Source organism: Chionomys nivalis, chromosome 10 (genome assembly GCF_950005125.1).
Source record: "Chionomys nivalis chromosome 10, mChiNiv1.1, whole genome shotgun sequence".
NCBI classification, from domain to species: Eukaryota; Metazoa; Chordata; class Mammalia; order Rodentia; family Cricetidae; genus Chionomys; species Chionomys nivalis.
This window is the reverse complement of record NC_080095.1, coordinates 39,313,074-39,331,087: the sequence shown is the minus strand read 5'-3', so window position 1 is coordinate 39,331,087 and position 18,014 is coordinate 39,313,074. Positions and strand designations below refer to the sequence as shown.

Here is an 18,014-nt window from a genome sequence, read left to right as displayed (position 1 = left end):
ATTTTTAGTAGCAGGAGATACCTAAATTCAGATTGCTTTAGGCTAGACCACTGTTTCCTTGGGAGCCCGAGGTAGATCAGTTCCATCAGGAGATTGCAAGTCTGCACAGAGGAGCCAGCCATGGCCTTTCCCTCTCAGCCTCTCCCACGGGCAATGGCTGCTGAGAGGGGTCTGGTAGGAAACAGTATGGCTGGAAGACAGGTCTTGAGCTGTATGTGTATATAAAACCGGAGAACATCTGTATCAGAAAGGGGGAGCCTAAAGGGATTTTATGGGAGATGAGAGGGAAGAGACTCCTTAGTGGCCTTCCTAGTGCCTTCCCTATAGCATACTCAATTTGTGTAGGAAGCAAAGGCCCAGTAGTACTGCCAGTCACCCAGCCACAATCCAAAGTACGCCGTGGAGAGGACCAACTTTAACCACACATGTTAATTATTAGTCCCTGCACAGAGATCAGTTTAGCTTTTTCAAAGTCCCAACAGAGGATACATAAAATAATGCTTCCCGTGTTCAATGTTTTCTTTCACATAAATGTCCAGACCCTCATCTTGGGGGAGAAACATCATGTAAGCCATTTTCACAGTCGCCAGCTTTGATTTTTGTGCCCTGGTAAAGGTGTCGCTGGCTTTTCTGGGATGGAGAGTCAGGTTCTTCTACGAGACTATCCCATTACTACTGAGTTGGCAGAGTGTGTTCCTCTGAAGGTCCTAATTTCCTTTTTCTTGCATCAGTGTTTTGAGTTGCTGATGGTGACTGTGACGATGGACAGGCGATGTCATTGAACAGTCTCTTCCTAGTCAACCTGTTTTTCCCCTGTGGAAAGCATAGAGAATGATGCCTCCCAGCAGGCAAGCACGTGGAGCTGTGCTCGTCCGTCAGGCTTGGCTCATTGGTGCTGAAGTCTTTCACTCTGAGCATCTGTACTCTCTGAGCTTTTTCTTTCACTTCCTTTCTTCTTTGGGTGATGACCTGCTGTCTCTCTGAAAAGGAGTCTGAAGGTCACTGAGTGTCAACATTGTCACCTCTCTCTGGCTTAAGCAGAAAGGGGGCGGGGAGGGGGGAGCTGACTGGTCATTCAAGGGGTTGAAGACCTGGGATGAAAGTAATAGCTCTCAGGTGCCACATGTGTTTATTCCCAAAGGGCTCTGTGTACCAGCCTCCGAAGGACTGTCATGTTCTCTCTGGAGTGCCCTTTACCATCTACCTCCGTAGGAGGTTAGGAGGAGGGTGTGGAAGCCAATCCTGAGAGTCCTTGAGGAAGAAGGCTGTTGGAGGTCTTGCAGAAGTCAGGTCTGCTCACTGCTGTGTCCTGTTAAAAGAAGGCAAAAGCCTGCAGGATTGGGCAAAGAGCCCTGGGTCAAACTGGACCAGCCACTGACACAACAGTGGCCTCAAACTGCAGCTCCAGTCTGGGTCTCTGTCCACTCACAGCGTGGCTTCAGGACCTCGGGTTGCTTTGGTGGACAGTGGGTAGGGACAGAGGCTCTCAAACGCCTGATTTCTCCGCCCATGCTCCTGCACGGAAAAACAAAACAGGCTTGCGAGATCCTGCAGCGTCCGAAGACATCACTGCGCGGAACGTCACCTCGCTCTGGGTTTGAGGCGGGGGAGGGAGGAGAGCGCACCGGACGGAGGAGAACGATGGTTCAGCGAGGGCTGAGCTGGAAGGGGTTCTCCGCTTGTCCGGCCGCCGCCTTTGCGTGGCTGCCTCCCTGGTTGCTCAGCGCCTCGGGTGTGGCGGCCGCGCGGCCGAGCAGGGGATGCGCTTACATAACCGCTCGCCGGGTCCTGCTGCCTCGCGCTCTCGGTAGCCGCGGTCGGGGTGCGCCGCGGGACCGTGATGCTGCCAGGACGAGCATGGCAGGGCCCAGGCCGGCCCGGCAGGCGGAGGAGTGCGAGCAGCGACGGGAGGAGGGCGCCGGCGGCGGGGGAGGTGAAGGTCAGTGGGTGTGAAGCGCGCGATCCACACCCCCTCCTCCCCGTCCCCTCCTTCTCTTCCTTTCCGTCCCCCCTCTGACGTGTGGAGCTGGCAGCTCGGCCGGTTCCGCATTCCCGACCCCTCCCCGCCGCGACTCAGGGCCCGCTATATAGCCGGGGCTGATGCAACCCGTCCCGCCGCCCGCCACAGCCTGCGGGAGGGACGCTCGGCGACCGCGACGGGGGGCGCTGGCGGCGGCAGAGGCTGCAGCGGCGGCGGCGGCGGGGCTGGCGCCGCGGCTGCTCCCGGGCCGGGACGGGCCTGGGCAGCGAGCGGCAGCGGCGCGGAGTGGGCACGGCGCCTGCAGCCGGGTTCTGGGCCCGGGGGCGCCGCCTCCGCCAGCGGCTTTTGCACGGTGGGTGCCCGGGGGGTGGGGCGGGGGGTGTAGGCGGGGCGCGCCGCCGCGGGTACCTGGGGCGGCCACCGTCGTAGTATCTACCGCCGGGGGCTCCCACCAACCCGGGGCCCTGAGCGCTCTACGGAAGAGCTGCAACCGCTGCCCACCCGTGGCTTGCCGGACTGGGCCGGGCAATCCTGTCTGCGGCCGGGACAGCGGGGCGCTCCCGCCCCGCTCTCCTCCCCTAGTGCGCGTGCAGGGAGGTGCTGTGCACGGACGGTGGAGAGGGCGGGGTGAGCGGGAGAAAACTGTCGTGGGGACTGCGGGGGAACTCGAGGGGGACATGCACACCCCAGACCAACTGACAGGTCGCGCCCCAGTCTCCAAAGCTCCGCAGGACCGGGAGGAGGGTATTGGGAAAGGTATCTAACCAACGGGGCTTCCTTTGCTCAGGACCATTGCCACGGGCTTTGGCTGGGTTAGGAGGGAACCACGGGGTAGTCCCGGATTCCCTTGGGATCCCGTTCTCGCACATCAGGTTACATAAGAAGGTAAGCAGGCTTATTTAGGTAACCTGCCTAGTTTTAGAGGGCACTCTTCTGTCCCTCTTCTCCAAGAAGTCTAGGCCTTCCATCTGGACTCCTGGACCCTGGAGTGGCAGAGACAGGCTTTGCCTGGGTCCCTGGGGGAGCTGGCAAGCCTGGGAAGTCTTGGCTCATTTGCAGAAATGGATGGGCCCTTTGGGAATAGAGGTGGAGAAGCTGGTGCAAGAAGGGAATCAATCGACTGTTTGAGACAGCTCCTGCTAGATTGCCCAGCCCTTGTGTGGTGGAGTGGCACCTCCCCTGTGGCATTCAGAATAGGGTGCGGTGGCATAGGTCCGTGTCTGAGAAGGGCTTGCCCTGTGTGGACTGTTAAAAATCTTAGTCCACTCTACCCAGGACCTTAGTTCAGTGAACACAAGAAAACAGGATCTACACCACAGCAGGGTGGGTACCTGCTTGTCCTAAGGACTATTAGCAACTGTCTCCCCCCCATCCCCAAGTATCCCTTTAAAAAGGGATGAAAAAAATCACTCCCCTCCCTGCGAGCTTTCACTGCTTTTCAACAAATCTGGCTGCAGCTTGGATGACAGGTTTATCTTCCTGTGCAGGTTTCTAGGGGAGAGTTGAAGCAGGGCTCAGGTGTGAGCCGGACTCTTTCTTGGTTTTGCAAAAACCTGAGGTTCAGGGGAATAGAAACGTGAACTATTCTTCTGCCTCTGGGTACTTGAGATTTTGCTGTGCTTAAAGTAGGGAGGATAGATTTCTCAAAGAATCCTCTGTTTCCCCTCCATGCTGGCGTCAGTTCAGAGGAGCAGGCAGCTCCAGCATCTCTCTGAAGAGCTGGGTGCTGTGTGGTTTGAAGGGCTGCAGGAAGGATGGGGGTGGGGGGGCCGAGAAGGCCTCTGAATTTTCTGTCAATACATTGGTTGCAGTCATCTCTCAGGAGGTTTGTCTGTCATGGTGACTGTGTCACTTAGGAAAAACTCCTGCCTACTTTAGCAGCCAGCAGGGAACTCCCCCACCCCCTGGATCTGTTGTCTCTCCCACCTGTGTGCAGGGTGTCCCCTCTCCCACCTTTCTCAGCCTGCAGAGCCAGGAGCTGTGGGGCCTGTCTCTTAAGGAGTAACTACTGGTGTGGCAGTCCATATCCCGACTCCCTCTCCTCATCTCCCTCCCTCCCTCTTTCCTCTGGGAAGGAAGGAATCAGCACAGACTCTAGGCTGGCCTGCTCTGTAGCCATTCAGCACGAACTCTTCTCAGCTCTTCCAACCTTATCCAGGGCCGAGGACAACTTACATTCTTTTCTGCGGCAGAATGCAGCGGACTTTTCTTTCCAAGGGAATGAATTATGTCTGAAGCTCAGAACTGGAGGAAGAGAAAGAGTGTGCAGGGCTCCGTGTGCGGATACCTCTGTAGGCAGGCCGAGAGTAACAGGCACACTCTTTTTCCATTTTCCTTTAATTAAGGCTCTGTGGAGGTGTGTTTGAAAACAGAGGGTCTCCTATGCCTTTGAGGGGGGTGAGAACACTGTTTTGGCTTCGTCCTGGGCCATATGGAACGTATGGTGGCCAATGAAACTTGGTCTGGCTCATTCTATTGCTTGTCTTGGCAGTCGATTCCATGGTTTGCGTTACCCGTCTTGGAGCTCCGGGGCTGCCAAGCTCAGTGTGCCTGCGTGTGTGTGTTCATGTGTGTGTGTGTGTGTGTGTGTGGTTTGTTGAGACTCAGCAGAAACAAATGCTTTAGTGACCTAGGCTTGGAATTTCCAGTCTTTCTTTGCACACACTGGAGGTGGGAAGGCTGGCCAGAGCCCACCATTAAGTCTGATTTCTGGATGCAGCCCATGGGGTTTGGTGTTTCCGAAACTTTAGCTGGCCAATGTCTTTTTTTTTTTCAGGACCAAAGCCATCATACACTATGGTCTGTCCCCTGAATTGTGCCTTGCCACTGAGGGACAGAGCTGAGGGAAGGTGGAGGAGTGCTAGGACCTTCTCCGTTCCTTATAGCCTTCCTCAGTATGGGTCTTGACAGACCATTTGGTGCCATTTATTGATCCTCTACATTGGGCAGAGGGCAGAGCTGTGTTTGTAGGCAGGGCTTTGTGAAAGACTTTTTTTTTTTTTTCTGAGCAGGGCCACAGCCCTAGCCCATCAGTAGCACCTGCGGCCAAGAACGCATGCCACTGCACGTCGACCTGCAAGTTTTAGGACACTTTAGGAGAAACCGAGGCAGGTTGAAGGTGCCAGGCCTCATTTCTGTTCTTTTGTACCCAACCCTGGCTCAGCACCTTTCCTTTCTATGCTGTAGTTTACTGTCAGGGTGCAATATGGCCCTGCCTTCTTGTGGCTTGATAGCGCAGGGAATCCTGTGGGGAGAATCCTCTTCATGATGATGGGAAGAGAAACCGTTGCTAGAGAGGGACGATCCTGAGGTCGTCTTGAGGGGTAGTCTGGCTCTGATGCCTCCACAGGAAGGAATGCTGTGCCACACTGACCCCCCCACACTCATCAAGCGAAGGACTGTTCCAGGTGCTTTGCAAATGATAAGTAATCTAATTTTCTAAAGGCAAACTATGTCATTCCTGCTTTCTAGCATGGAAATTGAGGCACAGAGCGGTCATAGGCTTGTCTGAGGTCCCAAAGATAGCAAGGTTTCACACTGAACCATCCGGCTTTGTGGATCCCCTCCCATTGGCCTGTAGACTTCAGAGCAGCCATTACCATCATCCAGGCGCTTTCCCTGCCCCTTAGCCCCCGGCCCCAGGTTTCTAGGTTTTGAAGGCTGCTTGGCAGAACCATTCAGATTACTGAAAATAAATCATCTCCTGGCCTTGGCCTTGCTTCCTTGCTTTAAGACTTTGGCCATATTTCTTAACCCCATCATATCCTGCTTGACCCGGGATTCCTAACCATGGGTCCTGCACTCTGGTCATTGCCTGCCACCTCTGTCCCCTTCCGTGGACATTCTACCCTCCTGGGAGCCTCCCAGAGCCCAGCTCCTAAGTCGTCCTGATTTTTGATCACTGCTGCCTACCTGTGACTTTGGCTCCAGTCCTGCTCTTGGGGTTGCATGGGCAATCTTGCTCAGCCCCTGCTCTGTTCTTCCTTCCTGTTCTACTTTCTCTCAGTCCGGAGCCTCAAACCCAAGTCCATCTTACGTCCATTTACCCATTATTCCCTCTGTCAGCCCAGGCTGGCTGCTGTGGAGAGCAGCTGTCCTTCTAGGGGCCCAGGGAGCTTGCACTTTTTCTGATGTTCTAGAAGTTAGGTTCCATGTCCCTTTCCACTAGTCTTTTTTTTTTTTTTTTTTTTTAATTTCACAAACTTATTTTTGGCACTCTAGAGGAAGATACTGATTATTTAAGGAGAGCCCTTCACGTGTGTAGCTTGCCAAGGTAAGACCATGACTTACAGGCGTACAAAATAGACGTGAGGTATTTATTGTGTTGCTTCCCATATAGTAATCAAGAAAGGCAGGCGGGAAGCTGAATAAATTATAGCTCCCTTTACTCAGAGTGGAAGGACTTCGTGCTAATATCTGACACTGGCTATTTTGGGCCTGGAAAAGCTTTTGGATTTTTTAATTCTGCGCATCCAACACAGCACCCTACTGCGTTCTTCCAAGTCCCCGAGGAAGTCAGACAGACTTATAAATACTAATGTTTCCCCCAGTTCTTACCCGTTGAGCCCATCTGGTCCGTCTCTCCAAGCTGGTTCTATCTTAGCTCCACAGTGGCTTAGGGGCCCTGGGACCTTTTGAGCCTTTTCTAAAAGTCTTATTTGTACTGAGCTTGTCATCCTGGCTTTGGGCATTTCCAAAATTTTTGTTTGTTTGCTTTTTTTTTTTTAATTAATTTTTGTTTTTGCATACAAAGTAGCAGGTGATACTTTGGTACATACCTAGCTTGGGTTCCCTTCATTGGCTGGTTTCCCACTTATCCCTAGTCAGTGTCCCAACTCGCCATAGTCCCTTTGGATTCTTTCCTGTGGTTTTAGGCAAAGATCCCAAATGGGGGAAATTGGGAATTTGACCTGTACTCATGATCCTAGTTCCTCATGGAGCCGTGAAGGGTGTCTCTCGTCACTGCAGACCTCCTAGGCCCCGAAGGGAAGAAAAATTCAGGTCTTTCTTCTTGGGCATCCAGTGTGCACTTCTCCTTTCCCGCCAAGTTGTTCTGTCAAGAACAAGTGCTGAGGGGAGTGACTTGCCTCTTGTCATCTTTCCTGTGTCCTGCTCGAAGTAGTAGACTCCTCTTAGCACCGCCAACCCTTTGACTTTTACAAATTCCCTAAATCACACGGAATTTTTTTTGTTGTCCAAAACACCAAAAGCTGCGCTTTGGCCTTGTATAGCCAACTGGTGGCTTTGCGATGAAGGGGTTTCCATTTTGCTGCTGCTCCTCTGCCCTCCCCCTCCCCCAGGCAGCCCAGATGACTCCTCCCTGGTGAATGTCAGCGCTGTGGCTGCCTCCTAGGAATGGCATGTGTTAAGGACTTTGTGGTTTGCCTGAGCAGTTAGGGTTCCCAAGCAGGGGAAGGAGAGGGTGATTTTTGCTTCTTCAAAGGAAAACCTGGTATCTGGTCCCCTGACCAAGATTTGTCTTTGGGGTAGACTTATAGGGGAGCAGAAAATGGCAAGAATTTGGGGGACAACTATTCCCAGAAGGGGTTCCTCGGTAGCAGAAAATTCATTATTCGTCAAGAGTGTTTGTTAGTGTCTCGTGTATACCATCTGTAGGAACGTAAACAGAAGCTGCAAACATAGCCTGCCGTTCCGGGAACAGAATGAGGTCTGGCTTCCATCTCCTAGGGATGTCTGAGAGGAGAAACGGGCCAAAGCCCTCAGGGCTTTCTCTTGGGCTCTTCTATGGGAACAAATGGCCTGGAGGTAAAAGTGTGGCTTTTATGAGCAGAGAGCCTCTGAGATTCCAGAAAGATCTGTACCCTACATACTGAAGTCTTCGGCCATGAATTTGCTACTGTTCATTTCTTCTCGCACGTACTCGTTCACCAAGCCTTTCTTCATTGTGCTTTGTGTGTGCCAGAGGTGACAGTAGGCAATGGGGTCACCAGAACAACAGCTGGCATGACCTGTTCTGGCGGGGGGGGGGGGTTGACTAGCTGCACCCTGGCAAAGCTCTGCCACAGACGAGGAAGAAGTGGCAGCTGCCCCTTCCCTGTTCTCCTGGAGGGGGGAGGGGATGGCTGTTTGCCTGGGGGCGTTCTGGGGAGGCGTCTTCCTGTGTTAGCTTCAGACCCTCTGCATCACAGACCCCACTCTGTCCCTGACTCTGGATACCATCTTGGGGCTAAGGTATGTCCATGTGGGAGGGGTCTCAGGGCTGTCCCTCCTATTCAAGCTGCTTTGGAGCCATTAGGCAGAACTTCCTATTACTGGGTCTCCTAGGAAACAGAGGGTTGTGTACTGTGGCTCTGAGCTGAAAGTTTGTCAGGAGGGGACACTGCCTTCTACTGAAGGCATTAACACCTCTTGAACCTCCCAAAGGGAATTGGGGAAAAAGGCAGGGTTCTAAAACAACGGACCAGAGTCTAGTCTTAGTTTTGTCCTTATCTGGTTGTGTGACCCTGGGCAAGTCATTTTACTTTTCTGAGCTTCAGGCTCGTCCTCTCTTCATGCAAAATGAGGATGTGGTTCAGATGAGTTCAGGGCCTTCCCTGGCTGTGAGCCTGTCACTCAATGTAAATGAATCTCAGGTCCTTTTCTGAGGTGGCCCAGGGCACACTGGGTGCTCAGGAGGTGGGAAGAGGGTGTTAAGATCAGGGAGAACAGACATTGAGGGTATAATAGGCGGAGCTAGGATGAAGGATCGTAAAAACAGGGACTCTGTGAGCAACGTGATGGACAGAGGCCCTGCAGTACCATGGGAATGGTTAACTCACCATCCAGGTCTGCCTTTCTTTAGACAAATAACATCCAATGAAGTCTGTCGTTTGAGGGTGCAAACGCTCTTGTATTTTTAAGAGACCGGCCCAGGGGGCTTGAGAAATGGCTCGGCAGGAAAGAGCACTAGCTTTTCTTCCAAAGGCCCTGGGTTTCAGTCCCAGCCTTCCCATGGTAGCTCGCAAATGCGGTAGAATATTATTTGAAGATGTGTCACATTTGTTTCTGCTGTGGAATATTTGTCTAATGATGCAAAGATGTGTTACATTCTTTTATGTTGCATTCATTTAACTCTGTAAGGCTGTACTGTATTACTTGGCCTGTGTAAAACACCTGATTGGTTTAATAAAGAGCTGAATGGCCAATAGCTAGGCAGGAGAAAGGATAGGCGGGGCTGGCAGGCAGAGAGGATAAACAGGAGGAGAGAAAAGAAGAGGGAAGAACGGGAAAAGGAGGAGAGGAGAAAGCCAGGGGTCAGCCCCTCAGCTGCGGAGTAAAAAGGAAAGAAAGGTATATAGAATAGAGGCAAAAGGTAGACAGGATAATTTAAGAAAAGCTGGCTAGAAACAAGCCAGGCTAAGGCTGGGCATTCATAAGTAAGAATAAGTCTCTGTGTATTTATTTGGGAGTTGGGTGGTGGAGCCCCTAAAGAGTTAAAACAACAACAGCAACAAGTACACACAACTGTCTGTAACTCCAGTCCCAGGACATCTGGCACTTTGCTCTAGCCTTCAGGCCATACACGCAGACGAAACACCTTTACACACCAAATAAAGTGAAAATTAAAAATAAGTAGGGCCAAGACCCTGGTAGGGAAGGGGTTTTCCCCGCTGAGGTGGGATGGATAGTGTGTCTTGTCTTCAAGGATAAAATGAACTCCAGGTCTACCCTTCTCTTGGTCTGGATCCGAGAAACTGTATGAGGACAGGTGGTGAGGGTCACTCTCCAGGGTCACTTGTGTATGAGGACAGGTCGCCCCAAACATGGCCTGTGAGTAGTTGAACTCTGACAGTAGAGAAACCTGATCCAGTAGATGTCCATCTCCCCTTCCTGGCCTATTTGTCCTCCACAAAGAGACGGAAGACGATGGGAGGATTGAACGCATGTCCATTGCTGCCCACTACCCTTGATTTCTAAGACTGTAAAGATTGGTTTTTATGGACCTGGGCAGAGCGGTGGGAAAAGCAAGAACTTACTCCCCTTACCACACTGGAATGTGTGAATGGTTTTATTTAGAATGCCCTATACAAGGCTGTTTTAAGGCTATGAGACTCTGACCTCCGTGTTGTAGTGCCTGCTGGCTCCTAATAGCTGGTCAGTAATTGGATGGATGGAAGGATAAAGAGTGGATGGGTAGATGGATGGGTGGGCTGGAGGACTAAATACATCTAGATGTTTAGATATGGTTCTTGGCCAACAGACTTTCTTCCCTTGTATCTGCCTGGGAATGACTATGTCGTACCCATAAGATTTCCTCAGCAAAGGGAAGGAAGAAATAACAATTCCCTGGGCGTTGATCCCCCTTTTATGCCCTTTCAAGTTTGCATCTGTCTTTCCTTGTATGGGGCTCTGAAAGTAGAGAGATCTTTAAGGACTTTCCTGGTGGTGCGCGGAGAGAGTGCATACAAGTTCAGTCCCTCTTCTTTAGCCCTGTCTGTTCCCTGGGCGTTGGACACGTACACAGTCACCTTTCACTCCGCTTAAGTTCATCTTGTATTCATGGTGACTTCGCAAGTGTGCAGAGTAGGATGTGTGATTTGAGGGGAGGCACCACGCCAGACCAAAAATAGCTGCCTCTTGAACAGGTGCGAAGGTGCTTGAGATTCCACTGTCATCTGTGTGCATGCCGCCGCTGCTGGTGAGACCTCGTCCAGCAGCTTTAGTGCAGAGGCCCCAGGAGCTGTCTTTCTGCCTCTGCAAGGGATTCTGCTCAGGTCTGGTGTGGTGGGTGGTACGACTACGGGCAACCTGGAGCCGAGCCAGAGCCAGATAAACGTTGTCTACAGTTGGATGGATGGCCTTCGTGTGAGTCAGTTGGCTGAGTTTCCCTTCATCACCAGGACTTGGGGCTTGCAGGCAGGAAGAACGCCTGCCTGGAAGGAGAAAGGATTCAGGGGAACCCTGGTGAGGAAAGGATGGGCTCTGGCCGGTCACAGAGCCTCTTCTCCTCATGCTAACCAGCTCCTCCTGCTTTTCTCCAACCCCCCCAGGCCGGCCTGCCACTCCTGCTATGATGCCTGGGCAGATCCCAGACCCTTCAGTGACCGCAGGTTCTCTACCAGGGCTCGGCCCCCTCACCGGACTTCCCAGCTCTGCTCTGACCACAGAGGAGCTGAAATACGCTGACATCCGCAACATTGGGGCCATGATTGCGCCCTTGCACTTCCTGGAGGTGAAACTGGGCAAGAGGCCCCAACCCGTGAAGAGTGAGGTGAGACCCTTGTTCCCCAAAGCCCAGGTTTCCAGGTTTGGTTCTAAACACACCTTGGAACCTTAGCTGTGCTCTTCAGTGTGTGGTCTGAGAACCGACAGGAGAGACGGGGATTCAGACTTCACCCCAGCAGGGTCAGAACCTATATTTTTACCAAGTTCTGGGGTATTCATGCATGTGTTCAAGTTTGAGCCACATTGGGCTAGGGCGGAAGGCTTACCCTGCCTGTGGGTCTAGGAGGTGAGAGGAGAGCGATGCTAATCCTATTTAGCAGTCTCTCCAGGGTGCTGGGAGGATCAACAGTGGTCATGGAGATGTGCATAGAGGGCATCGTGTTCTTTTTAAAAGTCAGTGTCCATGGTCACATCACCGCTTCTACCCTTTTGGGCTCCCATCTAGAGCTGAACAAGGGAAGTTAGGGGAAAAAAGAGTGGAGCCTTCCTCTTTACGCTGCTGCTGCAGAGATAGGCATGGCTTCAGTCCCCAGCACCATCTGCCTGAGATGGGGTTTTCAGAGGACTGACTCATGGAAGGCACCCCCTTCTGAGGTCTCCTGCACCTGCTGCTTGCTCTCAGGACCCGCGTGTGTCAGGACAGCTGTTCCCCAGCGACTGGTGAGAGGCAACAGTCCCCAGCGTGGTTACCAGTGTGTACCAGTGTAGTGCATGCCTCACCCAGAGCGGGTGATTTGGTTTGTCCAAAGGTTTATCTGGTGAGGGTTCCTGCCGAGCTATGCCTTCTAAAAACCCACCACCTGGAGGGAGCCAGGGGTAGGATGTAGAGGTAGCTGGGATGGGCTGGGAACAGGCAGTAACCAAGCATCATGTGTGTGTGGTCCTGCCTGCAGGAAGCGTTCACATGCTAAGGTGAGCCTCTGTGGAGACTCAGAGCTTGGAAGCTGGAAACTGTGGAGATGGGGATTTGGGATGGAGGAAGGTGTCAGGCTGTGCACGGTGTGAGTTGACTGGGTTTTTGTTCTCCGAGTCCCCTCTCTCCACATGAGTACCATGAAAGCTGCAGAGAAGGGTTTCTGGGGGCTTGCCCTGGGTAGCAAACTCGCTCTTTGCAGGCTGGAGTTGGCTTTCAGAGGTGTTTGCTTTGGCCTGCTCAGTATTTTCAGAGCAACCCAACCCGATATTTCACTTAAAATTTCCAGCAAAAAAATTTGGAAAATCTGGTTGCACGCTGCTCCGGTCCCAAAGGCTATATGGATGGAGAGAGCTGTCTCACTCTTGATTACCATAGACCCCGGTGCCTCCTTAGGGCCTTGGCTCCGCTGTTCCTGCTGGTTTTTACAAGCTTACTGCCAGCTGTTTTCCCCGCCATTGCACGGCCCCTCCTGGAGTCTCTGGGCTGGAGACACCTACCTGGGTTAAGGACATCACCGGTGTCTACTAAAGATGACTGATTCCAAAATGGAAACAGACTGACTACGTTCTTCTGCCACAGAGGACCCTTGTCTTTGGCCCTCTGCTTCTCCCCTTCCTATGCCCATTACCTTTCTGGGGTTTTCTGTTAGGAGAGTGGCTAACTGAACGGTGTCATTGAACTTTGAGGCCGTGAATAGCTTGATGAAACCAGTAAGTTCTGGCCCAGCTGTGACCTGCCTGGGGTGCAACATTTGCCACTTCTCACCTCCCCCAAAGACCTTGGAGGAGCTTCCTTTTTTTGGAGGAAAAAAAAGACCCATTTTGGGGTTGAGTATTTTTACTTTTCACAGCCACCCCCAGACTGGTGGCATATGCCCTGTACTCGATAGTGACGCTCTGTCCTCACAGGCACCCACAGACGTGTACCATCCAGGCCGTGAAGATGACAAGCTGTTTTTAGGGCGTATTTGCATGTCCTCTAGCTCACCGTCAGGCTCAGCACCGTGGGGGCAGAGGCAGTCAGAGCAGCTGACTTGCTCCTCACTGGGGAAGGCCAGCGGTGCCCCTAGAACTGACTTCCAGATGTTGCTTAGGTCAGACCGTGGGGTCAGAAGCTCTTTCTTGGAGCCGGTGGAGAACCGAGGACCTTGCAGCTGATGGAGCTGTGCGGAAGACCTATCTGTGTATGGCAAACGGCCTCTGTGCATTTTCCCATGGGTATTTTAGGCGCATACAACTTCCTGCAATGGTGCTAAAGTGCCGGTTCGCACTGATGAGCTGCGCCCGGCTCTGTGCTGGGTTCTTAACACACTCGATCTTTCTCTCCTTACCTTGTCCTGGTGACCCATGCCCTCCCTGTAGCCGAGAGCAGGGATTTGAGGTCGAGCGGGCAGGTAAAGTGACTGGAGCTCATGCTGCTGAAGAGCGAGCGGTGTGCCAGGTCCTAGATGCGATGGCTAGTGGCTGTCTGTCATCACAGCTCTCTCTCCCTCGCCCCAGGTCAGTCAGCAGGTGTAGTGCTGGTCATTCTGTGAGGTTCCTGGTTTGTCTCGCAGGCCCCTGTGAGGTCATTCTCTATCTCCTTCTCCCTCTTCCCCTGTCTGTGCAGTGCTGGGTGTGAGTATGGGTGCTTTCCTGTCATGGCTGGCATGCAGAGATTAGAGGACAACCCCAGTGTCCGTCTCCACATTCCATCTTGAAACAAGGTGGTTGTTGGTTTTTCTACTGTGTATGTTGAGCTAACTAGCTTTGGAAGATTCTCCAGTCTCCATTTCTCATCTCCCCAGAGGACCAGCAGGAAGACAGACACTCAAGCTATGTGTCCATATTCCCTGAGCGTTCTGGGGATTCCATCTCAGGTCCTTACACTTGTACGAGGTGCTTTTACCTACTGAGCCTTCTTGCCATCCCTAAAGTCATGGCTACTCTTATGTAGTGGTTACAAGGCTCAGTGAGGTCCAAGGTCACCCGCTAGGAGAAGAGCAAACCAGTGTGACTTTGGGGACAACAGATCTAACCTTAGCCAGTGTGTTCCCATGCCCCATGTTTCTGCGAGGCCTTTGAACTCTCTCGGCCTGAGGATGCCGGAGACAGCGAGCCCTAACACACTCATCCCTTCAATGGCAGTTCAGCAGTGACAATGTCTCAGGGTCCCAAGGGAGCAGGGGCCAAGCTGCTGTGCAGGCAGCTCTGTCAGAGTTGGCTCTGAGGCTGTCTGTCTTGTAAAGACCAATGGTCTCCTGGGCCGCATCCAAACACACACAGCAGTTCAGTTAGAGAAAGCAGTTCAGTTAGGGATTAAGCAACAGGTTATGAATTACAGAGTTGCTTTCTGCTGAGGCTGCTGTTAATGGCTGACATGAGATTAAAATGGTTTGGGGCCAATTCCTTGCCTGCGGTCCATCCACTGAGTATCTACTACATTGCCAAACATTGTGCTGTGCCCTGAGGCCGGAGCTGTCAATAAAGGAGACAGAATCCTCCTCTCATTCGGAGCAATCATTGTGAGCTCGGCCAGAAAAGAAGGCAATTCCTTTGTAGTTTTAAAGACCAGGTAGTGGTCCAGTCCCATCTGTTGAGATAGCGTGGTGCTCATTCTGGTGAAAGGCCAGGGACTCTAGGGACATTCTGTCCTGTTGAGGATTTCAGTGTGTGTGTGTGTGTGTGTGTGTGTGTGTGTGTGGTGTTTTAACAGCTGATGCTTCTTTCTTGACTCTACCTTCTTTTCAAGGCAGCATTGCTTTCTAGAAGACTCTGGCCTTTTCCTCCTGTTATTTCATGTCCTGCATCCCCTGATGGCCAGCTAGCTCCTTCTGACCTGGAGACCTCGACCCTGCTACAGTGGGCAGCTGTGACCTGGTGGCCTCACCCTTGCACACTCAGCCACACACCAGGATGCATTCACACTAGTGGACAGGACCGCCACACCCCGCTACTGCACTGCAATGTTTGGAGGGAGCTTAAGGGATCAAAATGAGACCCTCCAGCATAGAGGCTGGAAACTGCTCTGCTGGGCTGGGTATCTGCCTCAGACTGAGTCTTATTGGTGCTGTCAAATTCTAAACAGTCAGTGATCTCCTTCCCTCCTCTGCCCTTCCCTTCCCTCCTCCTCCTCCTCCTCCTCCTTTAATTTTGTTATTTTTTTTCTAAACTAGGGTCTCCCTAAGTAGCCCAGGCTTGAACTTATGAACCTCCTGTCTCAGCTTTCTAAGAGGCTCCCTGCTCAGCTGTGTGTGTGTGTGTGTGTGGTTCTCCCTAGCTCCTGCAGGCCTACCCCCTTCTATGTACAAGTACTTTCCCTATCGCTTTGTCTCGCTCTGCACTTTGTCGTCTTGCTCTGGTCCCCTTCTCACGCTGCTCACTGGCGGATTTTCCAGTCTATGCTCTGGGTTCACGTGCGGGGTCGGGTCTCACATTCCACTTTCCTTCTGTCTGGTCCTGTAACTCGTCCTGTGGGTCGTGGGTTCTACTCCTGCTTACTGGGCTGGCTACTATTAACTGTCAGCTTGGCAAGGTACTGTGGTCTCTTCTCACTCATTTACTCTTGTCTTCCAAGTCTTACCTTCCCTAGTTTTCCAATTTCTCGATTTAAATGGGGGTGGGGGAGGAAGGAAGGGGGAGGAAAGAAGGGGAAGAGGGAGAGGAAAGGGGAGAGAGAGTGAAAGAGAGACAGAGAGAATAGGAATCAAAATAAGCATTCTTAAGCTTGGTGGATCGTCCACATAGCTTGGGAAGCTTTTTCAAGATCCCCTTTTCATTCCCTGCCCCGCCCCCTGGGATGTCCTGGGTATAGAATTTAGGGCCTCTGCACACTTAGCAGGCTCTGTGTGCACTCACGTCTCTTGGGGAACGTGACTCTCAGGCATCTATACCTCCAACATTCATATGTCCTTCCCAACTTCACGGCAGGGTCCCCTTGTCAGTTTCCCAGCAAGACAGGAAATCGGCTGCTGGCAGATCTCACACTGGTAGCTTCCCGCCTTCTCCAGGGCCCTATGGGGCATTTTGAAGCTTTTACCCAATGGATGAAGGTGAATTGGAATCTCTGGACCCAGGGTGACTTCAGAAGACAGTTCACTCCCCAGCACAAGTGGTGTGTCCAGGGTGTGCTCACAAAAGGGACCGAGACATACATCCTTGTTTTAGCCTGAGCATACGAAGCTGCGTCAAGTCAGCGCTGTGCTGGGTAAACATTGGCCCAGGCTTGCTTGTGTTTTCAGAGGCTTGAAATATAAAAGCAGTCCGCTGACATTTTTAGCAAGCCTTGCATAATTGGTTTTTAATTTAATTTGTGGCTCTTTGGAATAGGTTTGGCCTTCTTCCCCCTGGCTCAGATCCTTTTTTTTTTTTTTTTTTTCCTGGTCTCATACTTGGTTGGCAGAGAAATCCATTATCCATTCTGCCCTCTCTGGGAAGAGACTTTTCCAACTCATCTCTGAAATCTTGAATTTCTGCTCAGGCTCTGTTGCGTGTGAGCATTGGTTTGGAAAGTGGTTGACTATCTGAAATGTGGGTAGAGAATGCTCATGTATGTGCAGGTGTACACGCTCATGTGCATGCAGGTGCGCACGCTCACGTGTGAGTGTCTGTGGAAGCCAGAGATGACCTCAGATGTCATACTTCCTCAGTCATGATTCACTTTTTTTTTATTATTAATTTTAAGCTCTCTTTGTGTGTGTGTATTGGGTGTTTTGCCTGCATGTATGTCTATGTGAGGTATCAGATCCCCTGGAACTAGAGTTACAGACAGTTGTAAACTGTCATATGGGTGCTGGGAATTGAACCTGGGACCAGTCAGTGCTCTTAACCACTGAACCATCTCTCCAATGATTTCTTTTTTAACAAAGCTTTTTGTTGTTGTTTTGTTTTGTTTTGTTTTGTTTTTCGAGACAGGGTTTCTCTGTAGCTTTGGAGCCTGTCCTGGAACTAGCTCTTGTAGACCAGGCTGGCCTCGAACTCACAGAGAACTCCACCTGCCTCTGCCTCCCGAGTGCTGGGATTAAAGGTGTGTGCCACCACCACCCAGCTAACAAGGAAATTGTTTTTATTGATATATATATTCGGTTCCCCTCCCTTCCTCTCCATTCCCCTCTACCCTCTCCCATGGTCCCCATGTTCCCAATTTACTTAGGAGATTCTCTCTTTTTCTACTTTCCATGTAGATTAAATCCATGTATGTCTCTCTTAGGGTCCTCATTGTTGTCTAGGTTCTCTGGGATTGTGAATTGTAGGCTATTTTTCTTCGCTTTATGTCTAAAAGCCACTTATGAGTGAGTACATATGATAATTATCTTTCTAGGTCTGGGTTACCTCACTCAATATGATGTTTTCTAGATCCATCCATTTGCCTGCAAATTTAAAAATGTCATTTTTTCTGCTGTGTAGTACTCCATTGTGTAAATGTACCACATTTTCCTTATCCATTCTTTGGTCGATGGGCATTTAGATTGTTTCCAGTTTCTGGCTATGACAAACAATGCTACTATGAACATAGTTGAGCACATGTCGTTGTGGCACGATTGAGCATCCTTTTGATATATACCCCAAAGTGGTATTGCTGGGTCTTGAAGTAGGTTGTTTCCTTATTTTCTGAGAAATCGCCATTCTGATATCCCAGAGGGTTGTACCGGTTTTCCCTCCCACCAGCAATGGAGGAGTGTTCCTTTTACCCCATACCATCTCCAACATAAGTTGCCATCAGTGTTTTTGATCTTGGCCATTCTTACAGGTGTAAGATGGAATCTCAGAGTTGTTTTGATTTGCTCTTTTCTGATAGCTAAGGATGTTGAGCATTTCCTTAAGTATCTTTCAGCCATTCTAGATTCCTCTGTTGAGAGTTCTCTGTTTAGGTGTGTACCCCATTTTTTATTTGGATTATTTGTTCTTGAATTCTTTGTATATTTTGGAAATCAGCCCTCTGTCTAATGGGGGGTTGGTGAAGATCTTTTCCCAT

The 18,014-nt window shown here is 51.3% G+C and overlaps 1 protein-coding gene across 3 annotated transcripts in view; it reads left to right on the top strand.

Moving 5' to 3' along the window:
* The first annotated feature begins 1,364 nt into the window (after window positions 1–1,364).
* Window positions 1,365–18,014, top strand: part of Jdp2 (Jun dimerization protein 2) — a 41,901-nt gene continuing 25,251 nt past the window's right edge. The window contains exons 1-2 of one of the 3 annotated variants that reach the window (XM_057783286.1): window positions 1,365–1,939; window positions 10,972–11,192. In XM_057783286.1, coding sequence (XP_057639269.1) covers window positions 1,510–1,939; window positions 10,972–11,192 — 651 coding nt within the window. In that variant the 5' untranslated portion in view covers window positions 1,365–1,509. The remainder of the gene's footprint in view (window positions 1,940–10,971; window positions 11,193–18,014) is intronic. The other 2 variants (XM_057783284.1, XM_057783285.1) reach the window with 2 other exon arrangements.